General features: G+C 37.4%; 1 protein-coding gene across 5 annotated transcripts in view; it reads left to right on the plus strand.

Annotated features, from left to right (window-relative positions):
- Positions 1-16841, plus strand: part of SGMS2 (sphingomyelin synthase 2) — a 41396-nt gene extending 24555 nt beyond the window's left edge. For all 5 annotated transcript variants that reach the window (XM_072862314.1, XM_072862316.1, XM_072862313.1 and 2 more), the window contains 5 exons: positions 1514-2175; positions 2959-3076; positions 4078-4231; positions 7582-7748; positions 8599-16841. In XM_072862314.1, the coding sequence (XP_072718415.1) occupies positions 1721-2175; positions 2959-3076; positions 4078-4231; positions 7582-7748; positions 8599-8802 (1098 nt within the window). In that variant the 5' untranslated portion in view covers positions 1514-1720 and the 3' untranslated portion in view covers positions 8803-16841. The remainder of the gene's footprint in view (positions 1-1513; positions 2176-2958; positions 3077-4077; positions 4232-7581; positions 7749-8598) is intronic.
- The last annotated feature ends 4032 nt before the right edge of the window (positions 16842-20873 follow it).

The following is a 20873-nucleotide window of genomic DNA, read 5'->3' on the forward strand; positions in this document are numbered from 1 at the left end:
TCAGTATAATTTGTATGAATCTCACAAATTTGTGATCTGAACGCTTACCTCCTCTTACTTTCAGCAGTAAGAGCAGCAGCTAGGAAATCAGTGGGGTTTACATGCTGACCATGTTAAATGTCTTCTCTATTTGGGGGGGTGGGACCAAAACACAAACACCCTACTTTCCAGTTTTGGTTTTAGATTGTCCTTGCTATCAAGAGATCAGTTACTGGACAGGTTTTTCCTAAGCAGGTTGTTTTCTGTTAAGCCAAGTTCTGTGATGTACGGTTAGGGAGACTGGCAGCTCTAGTTTCCATCATGATGACTTAATTGTACATATAGCGCGGCAAACTGTGGCAGCCTGTGTTAACATGCAGAGTCTTGAGGTGGTGGTAGTGTTGAACTTCTCTTAGAGAAACAATTAAAAAAAAAAGATAATTATAATTTGCTGGTAGAGAGCGATCACTTTGTATGTGATAATACTACTTTTGCCATAGGAGCTGAACAGAGTAGTAAAAATAGGTACATTACAACTCCAGGAAGTGGTTTCACAGAACTTTAAAGATGGGGGGGGAAAATGGCTTTTGTTTTGACTAGAGCAATGTCAGTTCTGTAGAGGTGAACTGTATTCTTTTCTCTTTGTAGAAAATGTTATAAAATGTATGCACTTACCTAATATTTTTATCTAATTAGATTTTACTGAATTAACAAATGCAGCCTGAAATAAATCCTGTGCGGTAATGAATCTTGCTATTTGTTCCTCTTTAAAAAAAAAAATCTATTTAGACATATTTTTAAGTAACTAAAGGCCAAACACAAATCCATTTGTAGTCTGTTCTACATATAGGTTACCATAACTAAGAATCTAATCCAGAGGTATATTTCTCAGTTCTCTGAAATTTCAGACATTATTTAGTGGGTACTACAGTAGCTATGTAGACACTTTTTTACTGTTTTCATTGAAATACTCTTTTAGCTCCAAGAAAACTTAATGGAGCTATCCACTGAGTAGATTTTCTAGATGAATCTAGATTACTTTATGCCTTACAAAATCTAATCCTGTAGTGCCCTTCTGTTTTCTGTCCTATCACCTGGACTAACAAGATTACCTGATCTGTATGGACAAACCATGTTAATAACTGTAGCAACCCTAGGGTCAAAAAGGAGATATTTTGTGTGGAATACAAAAGCAATAAAATTCAATATTGCTGCAAACATGGATTAGTCTTAATTCTCACAACTGATAAAGCAAGTGCTGTCATGATCATTAAAGTCTGTGGATCTTGTCCTTTTAAAAAAAAAAAAAAAAGCCTAAATTGCTACTAGTTCCTAAACTGATCTGAATTTATCAAGTTACTCAGTAGGAACTGGCATGAATTATTTCACAGTAACTACCTGTCTCTAGTTTGCCTTTTGACTGTGTATGTAAGTAGACTTGGATGGAACTTAGAATAAGCATTTTTAAGATATTTTGTTCAGTGTCACATTACTAGTTCTGAAGGTTCTCAGTATCTGTTTTGGTTTTTTGCAGATGATACAGCTCTAGAGGAAAGAAAGATTTGTCTTCACGACTTGCTTTACAGTACCTAAATAGTGAAAGCACAATGGACACTTTTTAGAGTTTTACAGAAATCAAAAATCATCTAGGAACAAGTACGTTGGACTTTGAGGAATAAGAGACTTTAGAGAGCCCGGGAATTGGTCACTGAGAAACCCGGTTTGGCCATACAGCTGGGGAATGAATACCATTGAGACAGCAAAACTTGAAGAGCATATGGAGGGTCAAAACAATGATACTTCTAATGGCTACTCACGACCTACTCTCTCAGTCAGTGAAGAGAACAAAAATGGCACTAGCAAACCAAAGGGCTTGTCTAATGGCTTGCGAAAAACAACAAAGAAATACCCTGATTACATCCAGATTGCTATGCCTGCTGAGTCTAGGAACAAATTTCCTCTGGAATGGTGGAAAACAGGCATTGCCTTTGTCTATGCTCTCTTCAACTTGATTCTAACAACTGTTATGATCACTGTGGTCCATGAGAGAGTACCTCCGAAGGAGCTAAGCCCTCCCTTGCCTGACAAATTTTTTGATTACATTGATCGTGTGAAATGGGCTTTTTCTGTATCAGAAATAAATGGAATGATACTAGTTGGATTATGGATATTCCAGTGGTTGTTTCTTAGATACAAGTAAGTAGCTGTATTTTTTTTTCTCTGCCATATGTTTTCAGAACATTGTTTTCCCTCTTTCACTTTGGGTAGAAGAAATCTTGTAGTGGCATCTGTAGCAATATTGTAGAATATGGCTGGCAGAAAAATGACAAAGGGATGACTTCTTTAGAAAATGTTCCAGTGTCCATGCTGGGTACGAAAACACAGGTTTCTCCTGATTATTGAATAAGATTTTTAAAATCTGAATTTGACACCTACGTTGTACTAGTCAAATTTATTCTGGGATTGGGCTTTTCAAAGTGTGTTTACTGACATAGCGATGTTTTAACAGAGGAAATCATGATGATGTAAAAAATCTCATCCAAATTTGAGGAGGAATGCACTGTCCTCTACAGCTAGACTAGAAGCTTTTTCCTTTGTCTTCATTTGCTTAAACTAGACATATTTAAGTCAAGTACGTGGTTATAATATGGGAGTAAAAAGAGAAGGTCACTGAGTTGAGGAAAACTATGCCTGACTGCGCACTTAAGTTAGACTGAGGCCATGTTAAATTGGTTGGACAGCTTTGGTGGGAGCTTTGTTGGGAGTTATGTACTATTATGAGCTAGCAAGACTAGAACCTGAAGAAAGACTTTTTAGTATTTGATTTAGAGAAATGTGTGATGAAGAGCAGGGGGTGGAGCTGCTCTCTAATTCTAGGGATTTAGCTATATAATAAAGCTAGAGCTCCATAACTGTTATATGTATATCCTGCATGTGAACTTTGTACTCACTCTTTTCCCCCCCTTCCCTTACTTTCAGATCAATAGTGGGACGCAGGTTCTTTTTTATAATAGGAACTTTGTATCTGTACCGCTGTATTACTATGTACGTTACCACCTTACCTGTGCCTGGAATGCATTTTCAGTGTGCGCCAAAGGTAAGAGCCTTTGTTCCCTAATTCTTGCCTTAGTCTCTGCCTGAGTCCTTATGGCTCATTAGAGCAAATAGAAGATAATGTTCCAGGTTTTATTTAATAACACAAATTACTTTCAGTTGATGTCTTCTGAAACACAAATAGTGATAAACCAAAAGTTGTGTGATACAGAAAGAGCCTCAAGCCATTGCTGCAGTTAAGATGCTTTAAAGGAGAGTACCTATGTTGAAATAGTGCTGCTACCGATTGGTAAACTTGCTTCTGAGGCTCAAGCTAATCACTCTAATACTGCAGCAGTGTTTTTTCTTACATGGTGCGATACCTAAGGTCAATATTGTAATTTGTAGGCTCACACACAAGCTTGTGTTGCAGTATCCTTTTAAAAATACACCCCCCGCCCCGTTTAATCTTTAAACAGCTAGGTGAAACTGAGTGTTTGCCTAGTATCTATGAGAAGTCAAAGGCTGATCCTAATGCATGTTTAAAACAAAACAAAAAAATCCTCTAAATCTGTGTAAGTCTTGACTGAGTTTGTAACCAAATCTAAAATTAAGGGAGTTTGAGGTTTTTGTCCTGTAGAAACACTGCTCAGCTCTGAACAGAATGGCAGAAGTGGTATGCAGGGTTGTACGGTACTGGAACCGATTTTGAATGGGTTTTATTCATTCTGTCAATAGCTATCGTGAGATACCTGACACTATAAATGTAATGTTTACCTTCCCAGTATATTCTGCATCTCATTCTCATACAATGCATATTTCAAAATAGCCTGGGAAAGCATAGGCAGAATGCTAGTGTTATCAAGCTGATCTTTAGCACTTGTCAACTTTGATATGCATGCTTATTTAAGAAGATATGAAAGAAAGCCAGCCAAAGAAAATGAGGATAATTTGTGTCCTTTTCTCCCTATCTCCCTGAATCCACATAAGTTTCGGCAAGAAGTTTACCCAAGTCACTTACTGTGTATCTTAAACTTTTTTTTGTACTTTTTTCTGGTGTTCTAGTTGAATGGAGATTCTCAGGCAAAGGTTCAGAGGATCCTGCGACTGATTTCTGGTGGCGGTCTATCCATAACTGGATCACACATCCTATGCGGAGACTTCCTGTTTAGTGGTCACACTGTGGTATTAACGCTGATCTACCTGTTCATCAAAGAGTGTAAGTGATGGTGTTTCAATGCACTTTTCTTTTCCACATCTGTTGTACTGGGAAAACGCATGATAAAAGTGCATGTAAAAACTATTGCTCTCCAAAAGTTACTGGTCAGCTGTACACAGACTGTACATGTATGGGTTTGAAATACAAAATGTGACTTTGAGCGAAAAATGGAATGTGGGTGTAGTAAAAGTGGCGTGGGCTTTAGTTAAGGGCTTAATGTGACTAGGCATGTCACTTCTGTCTTTATATAGAATGTTTACTGGTTGGTTAAAGCAAGCTAGCTTTTCATTATTCCTTGACAGGTTATTCAAATTTTGGGTAAAACATACTATAGTTAACTTTGCAGATGAGCTCTGTGCAGGTTGCCTGATATACCTTAGTTGTTAAGGAATTTTTGTGGCTTGAGCACAGTGCCATTGCATGCTTGTACTACATCCAGAAGCAATGTTATTTCTTTTAAGTGTGCTGTACATCAATTACTCCAAACAATGGAAAGTTGATTTATGCTCCTTGGATGTCTTCTGCTAGAGTCTCCTACTTATGCCTCTTGAAGTTGGTAAGAATTTGGCAAGCACACAAAAGGTATAGTTGGGGTTATGGTTTCCCCCTTTGCTTTACATTGCTATGGGGCATGGGGGGGAATCTTACCTGTGCTGCACACACAGCATTGATTGAAGCTTTGGAGAACTGAGCACCAACTTCTGAATCTGATATATGGTAAGCAATGCTTCTACCCTGGGAACTTGGCCATTTATGAATGTGTAGTGGGGAGTTCCCTTTCCAGTTCACATGTTTGGAATTGGAATCTTCTCTCCTACTGTTGTGTTCCAAACTATGCAAATGCTAGCTTGGCTCATGGGAGTGTGTAATTCTCACTGAAACAAAAATAAGACTAGCCAGCATCAGTTGAATGCCTTCCTTTTAATAAAATGTTGAGGGAAGGAAGTGTTGCAGTGCTACATTCTGCCTTAAACAAAAAACACGATATAAAAACGCCTGTTTAATATGACAAACTTCAAATCTGTGGATGCAAGACATTCTTCTTCAAACAGTGATTTAAGATGCTGATTATAGTCTGCTGATTCTTAGGCCTAGGTCCTTCGGGTAAAGTGAATGTTACTGGGGGAATGGCATGTGTAACTCATCAAAATTACCAGAACAGTATTAGGAAAATAGCCTAATAATAGATTTGAATGTTTGCCTTGTTTTGTGTATGTTACTGCCACTTAATGCTGGTCACATACTCTTTATATGTTTAGTACCGGGAAAGATGCAGGTAACCCATTATTTTTGGGGCTAGTATAACTCATGTACTTTTATCATGAGGGGTTGGACAAATTGTATTGTACAAATTCTTGTAATAAGCCCTTTGCCTAATTGTTAGGCATATATTTCAGCGGAGTTGTGCTCTATAAACGAGAAATGCATAGCTTTCCTTTTTCTGCCTCCCATATAATTAGCAAAATGTTATCTGAGCAAGGGCTTAAGCCCTATAATTGCTCTGAATTAGAGGTTGCTTATGGTATTCTTTTCTGCTCTTCTGATGACACATCTTCAGTACAAGATGCATTCTGAGGTTTTTATTATTTCTGGTTTAGTGGATTTTTTTGCTCTGCTCTTCTCTTCCTTTCATCCTTTGCTGCTGCTTCACTTATTCCCCTGCACTCCAGCTTTTTTGCCCAGAATAGTTATTTACATTTTTAGCCTTGGTATGTCTGTCTTGCTTGGGGCTGTTTTCATCAACTTGTTGAGGTGACTTGGGTCCTTATTTTTTTGTTGTGGTTTAGCTTCAGTTGGCAATTAAGTACCACACATCCGCTTGCTCACCCTCCTGCCCCCCGGTGGGATAGGGGAGGGAATCAGAAGGGCAAAAGTAAGAAAACTTGTGGGTTGAGATAAGAACAGTTTAGTAATTGGAATAACAACAACAAAATAATAAATTGTAATGAGAAGGAAAAGAACAAGAGAGTGAGAGAGGAACAAAACCCAGGAAAACAACAAGTGATACAACCGCTCACCGTGTGTTGACCAATGTCCAGCCAGTCCCTGAGCAGTGATTGCTGTCCCCTGGCCAACTCCCCCCAGTTTCTATACTGAGCATGATGTCATATGGTATGGAATAGCCCTCTGGTCAGTTTGGATCAACCATCCTGGCTGTGCCCCCTCCCAGCTTCTTCTGTGCCCAGCAGAACATGGGAAGCCAAAAAGTCCTTGACTAGTGTAAACGTTACTAAACAACAACTAAAACATAAGTGTGTTTATCAATATTATTCTCATACTAAAATCCAAAACACAGTACTATACCAGCTACTAGGAAGAAAATTAACTCTATCCCAGCTGAAACCAGGATTTTTTTTTTTAAATCAGTAGATACAGATTTGTCTGCAATGTTTTGGGAGAGTTAAGAGAACTTACTGTTTTGACACTTGCACCAAAACTTAAGTCCTCCTATGGTAACTATTTTGCACGGGCCTTTCAAACTACTACTGGGTAGGCTTGCAGAGATCAGTAACTTTTCAGCCAGTATTGTGTGAAAGTGAAGGCTGACCATTGCCCCACAAGGCAAGGGGTGCCAAAACCTCCCACTGTGACTGAAATGAAGCCTGTTGGCCTGTCAGAAGTTATGAATGGTCGTTGTGACACCCAAGGCATTTTTCAATGGGGAAAGAAGGGCAGGGGAACTTTTCCACTGAAGTGGCTTAAATGCATTTTGAAGAATAACTTCACTCCCATTTGTTAATCTTTAATGAAAGGGTATGAATTCACATACTGTACTTCCCCGTACAGTGTATTTTGTTTCACAGAACAGAGGCTTCATACAAAGTAGTTAAAACCTAGGAATTAAAATAATTGTCTTTTCCTGTTTAATCTGTGATCTCTGCTCAGGTTATAGCGATTCTAGACATTTTACTTGAGTGTAAGTTTACTTGAGCATACACTGTAAAAAGAGGCAAGATTCAATACACCTAAGTAAAATAATCAAAGTGTATGTCTTGCCTCAATTCTGTCTCTTCCTCTGCACCTCATACCTTAGAAGTGATTTAACTGGAAAACTTACTTAATTTGACTAGAAAATGGGTGATGGTGCTGTCTGTCTCTAGCTGCAAGCTCATCTTGGGTTCATTTTAACAAAGTAAGGACGCTTCACTAAGTTTGCATAATTCTTTAGTCTTGTTTTCTGTGTTAAAACAGGGTTCTTGTACCAGTGTGGTACAAATGAGTTATGTTTTAAAATTTAATAGCCTTAATTAAATAATCTTTTTTATCTTTTCCCCTTTACTTTGTGGATTGCTATAATAATGATATGGCTTTTCTTGTGTGTTTTTTCCCATCACCTCCCTATTTCACAGATTCACCGCGTCATTTCTGGTGGTATCACTTAATCTGCTGGCTAATGAGTGCTGCTGGCATAATTTGTATCCTTGTTGCTCATGAACACTATACCATAGATGTCATCATTGCTTACTATATCACCACACGGCTTTTCTGGTGGTACCACTCAATGGCTAATGAAAAGGTGAGTGGCAAATACCTTTAGAATCAATGCATAGCCTGCATTTGTTAATACTGCTCAAAAGTCAAAATTAGTTCTTAACTTAGAAGTAGAAACAGAGGTTCCATATTGAAGTTTAAACAAACGGGGCAAGGACTTTCACTTTACTGTGGTTTAAGTAAATATTTAATGGATTAAGACGTTCTTTTTTGATCTGTGCCTGTTATTAAGTTATTTCAAAATCTATTTTTTTATAAAGTTATCTTTGAAATTCCTGATATTTGGCTTTAAAACATTCTTTTTTGAACTTCAAGGTTTTATTACTGTAGTGGATGTATTGAATAGCCCTTGTTTGTCTAAGCTTATGAATAAAGAGTAGTTTAGTAATAAAATTTCTGACCAACCTAAATTACCTAGACCATCCTAAAATTCTAGTGACAGTTCTTCTGTAAATGTCACTGAAAGTACATTGTTCAGAAGGTATCTGCTACAGTTTTTTCAAGAATGCTTTCAAGTAGGAGCATACCTCTCAAGCCATTTTAATATAGCTTTCAACTATTAGTCATCAATGGAAACAGACATGCCTGAAAGGACTCATCTTCGAAAAGACTCGAGTGCTTCATCTGCCTAAATTTTGTACAGCAACAAAACATCCCTTTGTGTTAAAGATGCTCAGTTTGTAGTATATATTTGGACTATGATGTATATGCTATCTCAAGACTCTCTCTTTCTAGGTTAAATGCACCTTGTCTTTGCAGAAATGCATGCAAATATATTGCATTTTTGTAGTTGTCTTGACTCAACATAATTGATTATAGTGCTTTAAACTGATTGTCTGTTTCCTTTTCCTCTTTACCTGCTTGTGCCAATACAGACTTTAAAGGTCTCTTCGCAGACAAATTTTCTCTCTCGAGCATGGTGGTATCCAATATTTTATTTCTTTGAGAAGAATGTGCAAGGCTCTGTTCCTTGCAGCTTTTCCTGGCCGATATCTTGGCCTCCCAGCTGCTTCAAATCTTCATGCAAAAAGTATTCACGGGTTCAGAAGACAGGAGAGGACAATGAAAAATCTACTTGAAGAAAAGAAGGAAAGCATCTGCTCTGTTTTTTTACCAAAACATTAATGCTGTAACCAAAGTTCTTAAGAGGACTACACTGTAACTGAAGAAGTGGACCAAGCTTCTGTGCAATTGATTGGAAAGAATTGTAGACACGCATATAGCCATTTCATATTTTCCTATCATCAGGCTGTACAGACCTATTCTACTCTTCAGTGCTAATAGAATGCACCACTGACGGGATTTTTTATTAAAGAAAAAATGGAGCAGGACTTTGCTTTACTAATGAGATAGAGGTGCCAAAGACCACAATAACACTTCAATTGCTAACTATCACTCATCCACAGAAGCACCCAAAAATCTCATCTTCAGAGTTCTGGAGTGCGTAAGGGCAAAACCATGCTAAAATGTAAAGGCACAATATTGGTGTGTTGAGGTATACATAAAAAAACCAAACACAATTGTGGGAAGTGGTTTGTTTGCATTATTCTTGCTAATGAAGGTAAGGCCTTTGCGTGACTGGTACAGCTGGAAGTTAGTCTTGACGTTTTTACATTCTGTGGGTATGAATATCTTATGACCCTAAAATACTACTTACCATCATTATCTCCCACATATTCTACTATATACCGATTTTTACATTTTTATTAGTAATTTTATATTTAAACTGTTGTGCTACTTGATGACTTTGCAAATTAGGAATAGCTGCTAACATCTGAGCTCAAGGAGCCTAAAATTTTATTTTTAAAAAAGGACACGGTTTCAAAGTTTATATCTTTAATTGCAGTTTGGCCTTGTGTATATAGCTATACAGCGCCTATCAGTGTATGTACATGCATATACACACAAAAGCACACACTGCTGTGTAGTTAAACACATATTAAACAAAACTACTTACTGGAAAGAATGATCATACAGTTCTCAATTCAGGCAAAAGTCCTACAGATCTCACCTGCTTGAGGAATGCAAGGCCAGGTCCAAAATGGGGCTATATTTAAAATAAACTTTTTAATTTTAGTAGCTGTCTTTTGCTGAAACTATGTAGCAAGTTTGCTTGGGAACCATAGTTCTGCATTGAATTTCTTTTTTACCTGTTGGCATACATTTCTGTGACTTTAAAAAAACCTGAAAAGTGCCAAGGTGAATACCTACAACAGTAGCATTTCTTCAATTATTACCTAAAACCATTTCATATTAAATGACACTGTGGTAGAACTCACGTGCAGATTCCTTTTTTTCCCCAGGGTTTCAGTCCGAGTAAAATGGCTATTTAAGCAAGTTGGCTGAGAATGTGGGAAATTACCATGGCAAACACATAACAAAACCACAAATTAACAGCTACCTGGTTCTTTTTGGTTTTTATTGTTTTGTATTGTTGGAAAAGCAAAGTAGAAAATTAGCATACCATGTTTAACCATTTATGTTCTGTATTAATTTCTCAGTTAACTCAATTTTATTTTCAAATCTTCAGTAAAACCTGATAGCAAAGATAAAACTGCATTAAGTGTTGAAGTGATACTAATATAAAGGAAATGTTGCTTATTTTAAGAATGTATTGAACTGAATGACAAGTGTGAATACAGTTTAAATAATGACAACTTGTTTTTAAAAAGTCCAGTTAAAGTTATAAAATGCAATACAGAGTATTCAAATATGATTTTTTCAGTTAAGGGGATCAATTGCTATGAGTTGTACATGAGAATATTAATGTGCATTTCAAATATTTTTGTGCATTATCAAAGTAATACAATAAACAATGTTCCTTACAATACATCCTTGGTAAAACTTAGCTAAGAAAGAAATTCTGCTGATGTTTGGTTTTGTTATTTAAAATAAGCTTCTGAGAATCTTATAACATGCCCCTGGAAGTTGTGTGTGTATGGGCATACCTGTATTTTCATTTGCTTGCTCCTGGCAGACCTTGAGCAGCTATAAGCCAGTATCAAAACATTTATATGAAAGTCCTTTTTCTGTATCATATAAATGAATCTGTTCAATGTCAGTCTGCAAACCTCCCAAGATACTTGTTATATCAATACTACTTCATAGAGCATAATATTTTTTTTTGAAGCTGAATTCTAAGCTTTGTGGTATCTTAAATACAGTCATGTTAAGCCACTTGTAGTAATACTATCTTCTAGAAATCGTGAATGAATTTTATTAGTGGTAACCATGCCTTGAAAATAACATGATGAAAAGTGTTCCAGTAAGGAGCTTAAACAGTGGTGGCTGAATAATAAATACTTTGGTAGTCTAGATAGCTAATTGTCTGCGTAACCACCACCATGTCTCAGTGGGATATTTGTAGTATATCTGCAAAGTAGAATTTCTTCATGCAGGATGAGGTGTTTGGGGATTTTTTACACTTACTCCTATTTCTGGAAGGAAAAAATATGAAAGTGATGAAATAGAACCAAGTAAAGATTATGCTTTTGTTGGGCAGTGTGAGCTTTCATTCTACTGCTGAATTTGATAGAAACTTCTATTGTAATTCAAAAGGAAAGTTTAAATGGCAGCCCTAGCTCAAAATACTTGATTCCTGTTCTGGCTCAGCCCTCCCTTAAGTGCTTAAATTTTCTCCATTGTATCAAAGCCCTCAAAATGGTGTGTGTGTTTAACTAGCAGAAAACCCCACTTTTCTACTATCTCAACAACTTTAAATTGCTTTTGTAAACTTGAATGGTATAGATGTATTTGAAGACTCTTTAGGTCTATGTGTAAGGTGATGAAACGGGGTAAGTAATGGTATATGCTAGTGCTTACTACTATAGTAGTCTATCCAATACAAACCACAGTTGGTACATAAAAATTCTTAAAATTAAGAACTGAGTGATCATTGCATATAAATACTATGAAGCTGAAAATATGGTTTCATCCTAAGAGGAAAAAGGATTGCAGTGGGTAAAAAGAACAGGAGAAACTTAGACTTCACTTAATATACTGATCACTTGATTGTAGGCTTATTTGGGCTGTATATGCCCCATGTTTTGCAGTATGTCACTGTAATTATTTTTTCCTGGAGTTACGATAATAGTCTTTCTTACAGATGTCACATGAGCTGCACCTGTGCTGTGACTAAATAAAATGCTCCTTCTCTCTACTGAAGAGCATTTACATGTTGAACTTCCCAGACAAAAAAAAAAGGCACTGCACTTAGTACACCTGGCATATCAGTATGACTTACATGCTGTTGGGTGCTTTGCATTTATGAAACAAGCTTTCTTAAATGCCTAACCTAAATTTAAACCTGGATTTAAAAGGTTAACTTGAGTATTTAAAGAAATGTGCTTCTACGTGGTCATGCTACAGATGCTTAATTCCAATGCCAGAAATGATTAACATATACTTGAAACCACTGTAAATTGACATTTTTGTGGTATGTGCTTAGCACTCCCATGTGGACATAAATGGTACTAAATGTTAATTATTCTTCACTGCTGTTTTCTTGGAAAGATAGCTACAGGTGGGGTAGTAGCAAAAAGCTGTGCTAAACGTTGCTATGAACTCTAGTATTGGATTTGCTCCCCCCCTTAAAGGGGGGGAGGGGAGAAGGAAGGAGGAAAAAAAAAATCAAGATTGTATTTATATGTTAAGATATACTACCTTCATGTAATAGAGAAATAAAGCTCAGTAACAGAGACAGAACGGGGAAGTATTTTAAGAGATGAGTGAGACTTCTCTTTAATTAGATTATTGCAAATCCACTTATCTGTACCTTAAATCAGAATCTGTTCAAACTCTGGCTTTCTCCCATCAGTAGTACCTGGCTAGACAATTTATCCTAAGTTGTTTGGTACTAACCCAAATTATTTTTCTCATTTCAGTAGATATGAAGTGTGATTTACAGTTCTAGAGACCAGACCCATTAACTTCAGCGCAAGGTGAAGTCTTCCCATTTACTTTAAATGAACTTTCCCACAGCTGTGTTTTTAACTTAAAAACAACAACAACAAAAAAACCAAAACACAACTATCTTAAAGATTCATGGGGTAATTTTGAAAACCTGTCAAATCTATCAGATGTACTGGAACCATTTTTTTCTTACTGGCAGACTTAACAGCTGTAAAGCTCCGTTGTCATCTTGATATTTTTACATGTGTTTTTGACTTACCTAGAAGTCTTCTATAGGCACACAAAATTAGAGCGATACTGTAAGATCAAACATTTCTGAGTTTAAGTGTTCTATACCAGGCATTATAAAATCAATGTCTTAAATTCAGTTACTGAAAAAAGGGGTCTTAAAAGTAAATACTTCTGCTGGACACCATTAAAATGAGTGTTCCTACCTAAGTGTGCATGAGAAAAATAGCCTAGCGTGCCACTGAAGTAGCTTATAAGTTAGCCCTCATATGCTACTCTATGATGCTTCCCAGTGTCTTAAAAAAAAGAAATTGTGCCGAGAAACAGAATGAAGACAAAGGCGTTTGTTCTAGTATTTACAAGAAGATGAAAACATTGAAATAGATGGTGATCATATATTGCTTTTTACATGAAACTGAGCTACAACTACACCTAACTTCTAAGTAATGTAGAATTAAATTGTTTATGTGTAATAGTGCTGGAAAAAAAACTATAAGGAAACAGGTAGTATTAAGCACTTCATTCTACAGTACAGATGTGTGTCTTGTGCTGTGGACTGTGCTGGTTCTCATCCATAACTTACCATATAAAAAGCCAACCCAACTCCGTGAGAGATGCTTGGAGATTTTAAAATATTTAAATATGATTAGCAAATTTTCATAAGCTGTTCCTCCAAGCTGTCACTAATAGTTTATAAAACAAGAAGAAAGTGCTGCAGTGCTTAAAACATACTGAAGCTTTTTCTAGTTGGCTCAAGTTTCTGTGGACTTAACCATTTGATTAAATCTTATTAACCTAGAAAGTAGCATGTAAGAATTTCAGGCTAGGTACAGGTAACTTAAATATTGTAGGAGAGAGTTCTAGTTCTGAACTCATTGCTTATTTTGGTAGATAATCTTTCCTAACAAAACAGTTAAGACTGCCTGAATGATGTTTCAAGATGAAGTAACAATGTTGTGCAGTTGCTAGTGTGTATCTAAAATACTGATGTTGAGGAGACCTTCTCTCCTGATGAAAATTAGTGCTTAAAAACTCAGGAAGATTTGACTTGTTTTCAATGAAAATATTTTAATTCCTAAGGACTTGGAGTTTAGCAGATACTATGAGAAGTTTGTTTTCTGTGGCTGTTTGCTGTGGGCTAACCTTTAACTTAAAGATGCAACGCAGGTAGGAGGAGAGGGCAAACCAGCTCCTGCCATAAAAAGTACTTTGACTTTTTGAATTCAAATTATATTGGCTGCATGCTGCAGGCAGTCTTACCCATACTACAGTGAAAAAAGATGTTGTATTATATGATTATATTTAGTGTTCCCTCTTTTTCAAATGATTCTGTATTGGTTGGCCCAGTCCTTCCCCTAGATGAGGAGTGTTTTTCTCCTTTACTTTCTGTATGGTTAGTCATAACTGGTTTTAGTTCACGTAAATGTCAATAGAGAAAATGTAGATCCACTGTATACAGTGCCTAAGGTGTTTTTAAAGTCTCTACGCATGGGTTTCTTTGAGCAGAAATACTCTTCTTTCAAGCTGTGCCTATATAGTATTAATTTCAGCTCTTGTATTTGCCCTCAGCATAATAAGGTCTTTAGGAGGTTAGCATTTGTGAAACTGCAAAGGCTTATTACAGAAGAATTTCCTTTGTGCCAATTGAGATTAATTTTCACAAAATAACTTTGCTGAAATGTGTTTGGAGGTGACTTTTGGCCCCCCCCCTTTTTTTTTTTAATTAAAAGAAAAATCAGTCAGAAACTAGCCTGAAGTAAAGGCATCTTGAGCAGCTGGGGACCCAGGCACCATGCAGGCACGTGTGTGCAGAGATGGGTCTCTGTGGCATACGCAATACTGGATGCAGCACACAGACTTCTCTGGGAAGATAAACTAGGTTGTATTTACATAGTAGGCTGTGAACCATCTTTGCTTGTCCTTTTGAGCTCCTTTCAGACTGAGGGCACAGTACCAAAGGTGGCAATAGCTAAAAAGTGTAGGGAAGATCACTTACAAATGGGAGAACTATGTAAGGGGCTGAAAAGGCATACCACTGTAAAACCACTCATCAGAGAGCTGTGTTCTAATTCAACAGACTGTATAGTCTGGTGTTATTTCAAGCATGTGAGTTGCATTTAAAATGAGTAGGTCTGTTTTCTTTTTAAATTATTATTACTATTATTGTTGGGGTTTTTTAATTAGAGATGGCAGGAGTGCTGAGAATATGAAGAAGAAATTTATCTCCCTGCTTACTTTTACCTCTACCAGTGAAGTGTTTGTATATAGGCCTTAAACAACAATACTCAACTCCAGCCGGTCTTCCATTTTGAGTAACTTGTTATCAGTGCTTTGTTACTCTGTAAAAACTGATTTTGCATTCCATTTTTTTCATACTTTGTTGCCACTCAAAATGCTGCTTACACTTTAGCCTAGGCTGCTTTGGGCTCCTGTCTTTATTTGTGTCTATTAACTGCCTCTTCTAAATGGCTCAATACAGAAGAGTAGGATTTACATTTGAGAAGGCTCCAAAATTAACACTAAAGCCAAAAAGTATTCTCGTCAGACACATCTTTGCACAATTTGAAACTTGAAATTATTTTCAAGTACAAAACCTAACATCCTAGGGCATACTTTTTATCTCAGGAATCTATTCTTGCTCTTTAAGTGTTTAGTATATTCATTTGTGTTTATTTTCCTGATTCAGGAGAGCATGTGTGCGATGAGAGAAATTCTGGGTGTTTTGTGAGGTCAGGATCACACTAAGGAACCTGAAAGTAAAGAGGAAATGATGGTTTGCTGTGGTTCTCAAGTTTTCCATGTGACTTTGAGGAGAACTCTAAAGACTTCTGTAAAAACAGTACAGGATGTCACTTTTAACTGCAACATGGTTTCATCCTCATCAGCTGACAGCTTTTCTTGCATGATTTCTCGTAGGTTGAATCCCTAGCTCTGTACATTAATTGGAGCTATGTATCCAACCTGGGAAGAACTAGGCAAGAAAAGCTGTTGGCTGCTGAGGAACCCTAGATGGTAATATAGGAATGCTGTAATGCTTGCATGACAAAGAGCTAATATAGGGCCTCTCTTTTATAGCTTTAGGGTCCAGTTCTGCAAACAATGTACAACATAACACTACCATGACAAATGATACTACTCGGAGTGCTGTAGTTTCTGCTAATGTTTGCAAACTGGGCCTCACTTTTACATAAATTGTTCATAATTAGCAAGAGTTGGCTTTTATGTTGCAAAACTTTCAGGATGACACTTTCTAGCATGTCAGCTATTTTGGTTAAGTGGATGACAACTGAGTGTTGTGGTTTGCTGTATACCATGAGATACTAGAGTTGTGATTTGTAAGACGTTGCAATCTATGTTCGCTGTGTTTAAAAAAAAAAAAATTGCACTAGCTGTACTTTAAAAAAAGCAATAATGTGAGCATCTTGTAGCTTTTATCTCCAAAGGTGCTATCTGTCATGATCACCTGCACTGTTGACCATGAATTTGGTAAAAACATGTTAAAGAAATTGTCCTATGTGGTTTACTCAGCACATACAAATTGAAACTTTTTATAGTCAGCCTGTGTACTAACAAATGCAATACTCTGTTGGACTACTTACATGACCACACACATCTTTAAAAATCAAAAACCTATGTCCATTTATGGTGCTAATGATCTCTTAAAAATTACCAAGAGCTGGTATCCTTTTCTTACCCATGAACATTAAGGAAAGCTGTTGTGACACCTTTTCAATAAAGCAAAACTTCTCTACATTTTAAGCCTGTTCCAAATGCTTTTTATGTAAATATGACCCTTTTCTATTTCTGTTTTATATAAAAACTGCAAAATATTATAGTAAGTATTTTTAATGCAGGAAAACATTAGGATTGTATATGGGTCTAGACTACATGTCCAAGGTTAAATTTTCATACATGCTTAGGATAGCTAATCTTCTGAAACTTGGTCTAAAATATAAGAATTGTATTGGGTAGGATTAAGGCATAGGCTAATAGCGGGGGGGGGGGGGGGGGGGGAATTCTCCGGCTTCGTCATTGTTGAAGCCTTAGAGAGAGAGGATGTGAAATAGACAAAACTGTATTAGGAGAACACTGATTATGCAGTGTAGATCCATCTGTTGCTGAAACTTCTGAAAAATAAACTTGTGAAGGACCATGACCGTGTAACCAAACAGAAGTGAAACTTGACATAATTATCAAGGCAATTCATAGTAGGACATCATAAAAACACATGAAAGAGCCTTAAACTAGGATTGTTTAGATTGTGGAACAGCAAAGTAATTTTCTAACTTTGTTTCAATGCTTCACAAGCAACTGTCTCTTCAGATGAAAAACTATCTTGTGCCTTCTGTTGCAGAAGATAATTGTTGCTTCCCACCACACCACCACCACCGTGCCCCCCCCCCGGTTATGATTTTATGTTGCATATAATGAAGGACAATGCACTTCCAAATCTTCAAGAGGCATCTTTGGGCAGCAGTACCTATGTTTTATCTCCATGGAGAATACAAAGCCTTTAGTTCTTGTTAAAGGCCACTTACTTCTCAACTTGCAGTTGTAAAAGTGTCTGCCTGTGACCCATTTGGAAATCCTACTATAGTCAACTCTGAAATACGTATGATGCTCTTAATTGATACAGACATGTGAGCATGCAGAGGGGGTGCCATGTCCAGGTACAGACTGGGAAGTCAGCAGGGTGCAGGTACAAGGGTACAGTCTGGAACACTGTGGCACACTTCCTCTGCTTTAAAGTAGTTGCAGCCTGAGGCTTTGGTCGCTAAACAGCTGTCTTTCATATACTGGAATAAGTTCTCTTGAATCACTTGCACCTAGTACTTCAAGAAATAAACAGGCTTCTCCAAGATCTGTTTTATGGAACTTCTGTGTCTGTGCAAAGAATATTCCAGGCTAGAGTAACTTCATTTAAAGCAGGAACAAACCCACCGTCTAGGATAAAAGCAGCGCTGGCTGGGTTTTTTGTTGAGTGAAGATGGATAGTCTAGTAACAATAGTCTGTGTTGTGCTACTTCTCTCAGTGCTTGCTTTACTAGTAGGACACTTGGAAGAGCCAAAGATAGAACAAAGTTATCCGTAACAGTTCTAAGCCACACTGAAATATAACTTTCTTATCTTTTAATTACTAGATGCTTCAGAGAAAACTGGTTGTCTTTTTTTGATTTACCAAAAAAGTGCAATATTTACAGAAATAATGATATAAATGGCTGCATGTTTAAATGCCCTGCAAAAATTAAACCTTTGCAAGCATGTGACACACACTTGACTGAGAGCAGATTTTCCGCATTAGCATCTGCTGTGAGTTACAGAAACATGTTTGTCAGTGCACCAGTCTAAGTCAGAACTTTCAAATATTTTCAATGTTCTTTTGACAAGGAGAGTGTGTTTTTTGAATAAAGTGCCTGTGGAAATAAAAATCCAAAAGTTGCCTGCAAGCTTAAATAAAACATATAAAACCACAGCCCATACTTGAAGAGAATGGGTGCTAACTCAACAACTGTGTAGAATAACTGGTCAACAGTCATAGGTGTTGATAGGATTCAAAGGCTAAGATAAAGTTTGAGAAAGGAATATTATATTGCTTTTGAGAGTTTACTGCATTAATTAAACTTCCAATGTTTCTGCTTGGGTCTTAGCTCTGTAACTTGGTTATCTTTAAAGAAAAGGGAGTTAATTTGGACTATTCTATTTTTTTTTTAAAATACTCATTTTAATGAGTCCTTACTCTGGTGGGGCTTTTTGTTGGCTTGTAACATGGAGGGTTTTTTACCTGTTAAAAGTAGAGTCACCAAATGCTTTGGTTGCTCAATTTAGGGCAAAACAATTTGAGGAATGGATTTTCCTTAAGTGCAGAACTAAATGGGGGTGTTTTTTATTACACTCATACTAGGACTGAGGAGGAATGATTTCCCAGGAAAGCATTATAGTGCTAAAATGTGTATATGTAGTTATTTGGGGTATACAGAATATTAGTAAAGTACTTGGGTATATTTTGTTGTTAATTTTATGCTTTAACAAGAGGCTATTTAGTTCTAAGTTTAATTGGAAAAACTGACTTTAATGTTGCAACAACTTGTTATTTTGAAGTAGAAACAGCCATTTAATGATACTTCAGAGCAAAGTTTACATTTGATCAGTAAATTCACTTAAAACTATGGAAGTAGTTTAATTTTTATTACAATTAATGTGAAATTTAATCTCTGGACAACCTAGAATTGGCCATATGCTTCTGAAACCATCTTCCAACTGCATATGGAGGCAAGGAGAAAATTTCTTTATCTAGTGCTACTTCTCAACTAGACTGAGAAGTGAGGCTAGATTACTCTTCTGTAAAGAAAATAGGCAAAACCAGTAATGTTTCAGCTGTGCCGAATAGTTTAGCTTCTTATTTTCAGAGTTTAGCTTCTTGTTTTCAGACTGCAGAACTTAAACTTTCCTTGAGACTCAGGTTTAAAATGTCTTTGGATCAGATAAATCTTCACCTGTGTTTTCTGTATTTTTCTAATAGATGCATTTTATTGGTGTACATTGTAATTAACCACTGAATTTCTGCCAAATACGGACAAAAAAAAAAAGCCACATTCTGTTCTGCTAACTTAAATCTGTGATTTTAGTTTTTCTACTTTGTTTCATCCATGGCTAGTAAAATATCCATTTGCTGTTTATATTAGATTAAAGAGAGATTGCATCCAGTTGCCTTAATTGCTTGGCAGAAAACTGACCTTGACCATTTGAAGCTTTATGTATTTCTACAATTCCTGTAACTTCTGTATAATTGCAATAAAACCTTTTAATATAGTCCAGCCACTATTTTAAGAGCCATTTGTCACTATCTTTACTGAATGTTCAACTAGTTAAAAAAACCAACAGCCTTTGTAATGGGTAAGCACCATCTGTTCTTTGCATTTTTATTTTTTGGGGGTCACTTTAAAGGTGGTGTACTTGTATTTTGTCCACAGTGCTTTCTCTTTTAGTGATGGAGCATCAAGAACACTTACAAAAATCACTGATGCTGCAGCAAATGGTTTGGAAGACCATGCAGTAGCATTTTTCAACATCTAATTACCTTTTGTAGGGATTAAATTTTAGGTTGATCAGCTGGATAAAGTGCACCAAGGTGTATTTCATAGGGTTTGGGAAGTTACCCTGAAAACCAGTTGGGGGGTTTTTTCTGTGTGGTGGTGTATGGGGGTGGGGGTTTTTTGGTGGTGGTTTGTTTGTTTGGTGGTTTTTTTTAATGGGGAAGGATAAGAACTAAAACCCTCTTTCCTCTAAAATTTAGGTCCAGCTCTGAGGAGCCTCTCTCATGGCTGTCCTGCATTTGCCAAGCAGCTACTTAACCTAGAGCTGGGACATTGTTCCAGGTTAGTCCTTGGTTATGAAAACAGAAAATTTTAGTGTTACCTAGAAGTGCCAGCTTTTGTATTTGGGAAGGGAAAAAAGATCATCTGTATTTCCTTTCCTTCTAAGCCCCAGTAAAAACCTATTTTTGCATAAGGGGCAGTTGAAAGTAAGCCCGATGAGGCTGTGAGGAGCAGTCGCTTGGTTTTTTACTAAATGGACCTATGTGCTTATGTTAAATGAAATCTTTTAAACTTGGACTACGCCCAAGTGCAGAGTCAGCTTTTGACACCCCCCCCCCCCCCCCCCCAACAACCCTCTGCAAGAACTAAGTTTGCCTTTCACCGAGTTTACCAAAGCCCCCCTTACGCTCTGCAGGTACATGTCTGGATGGTGTACCCCCCCACCCCCCGCCAGCCTGCGTGCTGGCCCCGCGCTGCACCCGCGCTGCGGGGCTGGTGGCGGCGTGTGAAAACCCCCCGTAAGCTCCGGGCCGCTAACGGCCGCGGCGGGAGTGGAGCCGGGCCCTGCGTCGGACCGCTACCCGCCCACACCCCGGCGGCGCGGGGTCAGGCCGCCGCCAGGCCTCCCTTGCCGCCCGCCCGCCCCCGCCATCTTAAACCGCTACGCGCTGGGCGGGGAGCGAGGGCGGGGTGGG

Source organism: Ciconia boyciana, chromosome 5 (genome assembly GCF_034638445.1).
Source record: "Ciconia boyciana chromosome 5, ASM3463844v1, whole genome shotgun sequence".
Classification (NCBI taxonomy): Eukaryota; Metazoa; Chordata; class Aves; order Ciconiiformes; family Ciconiidae; genus Ciconia; species Ciconia boyciana.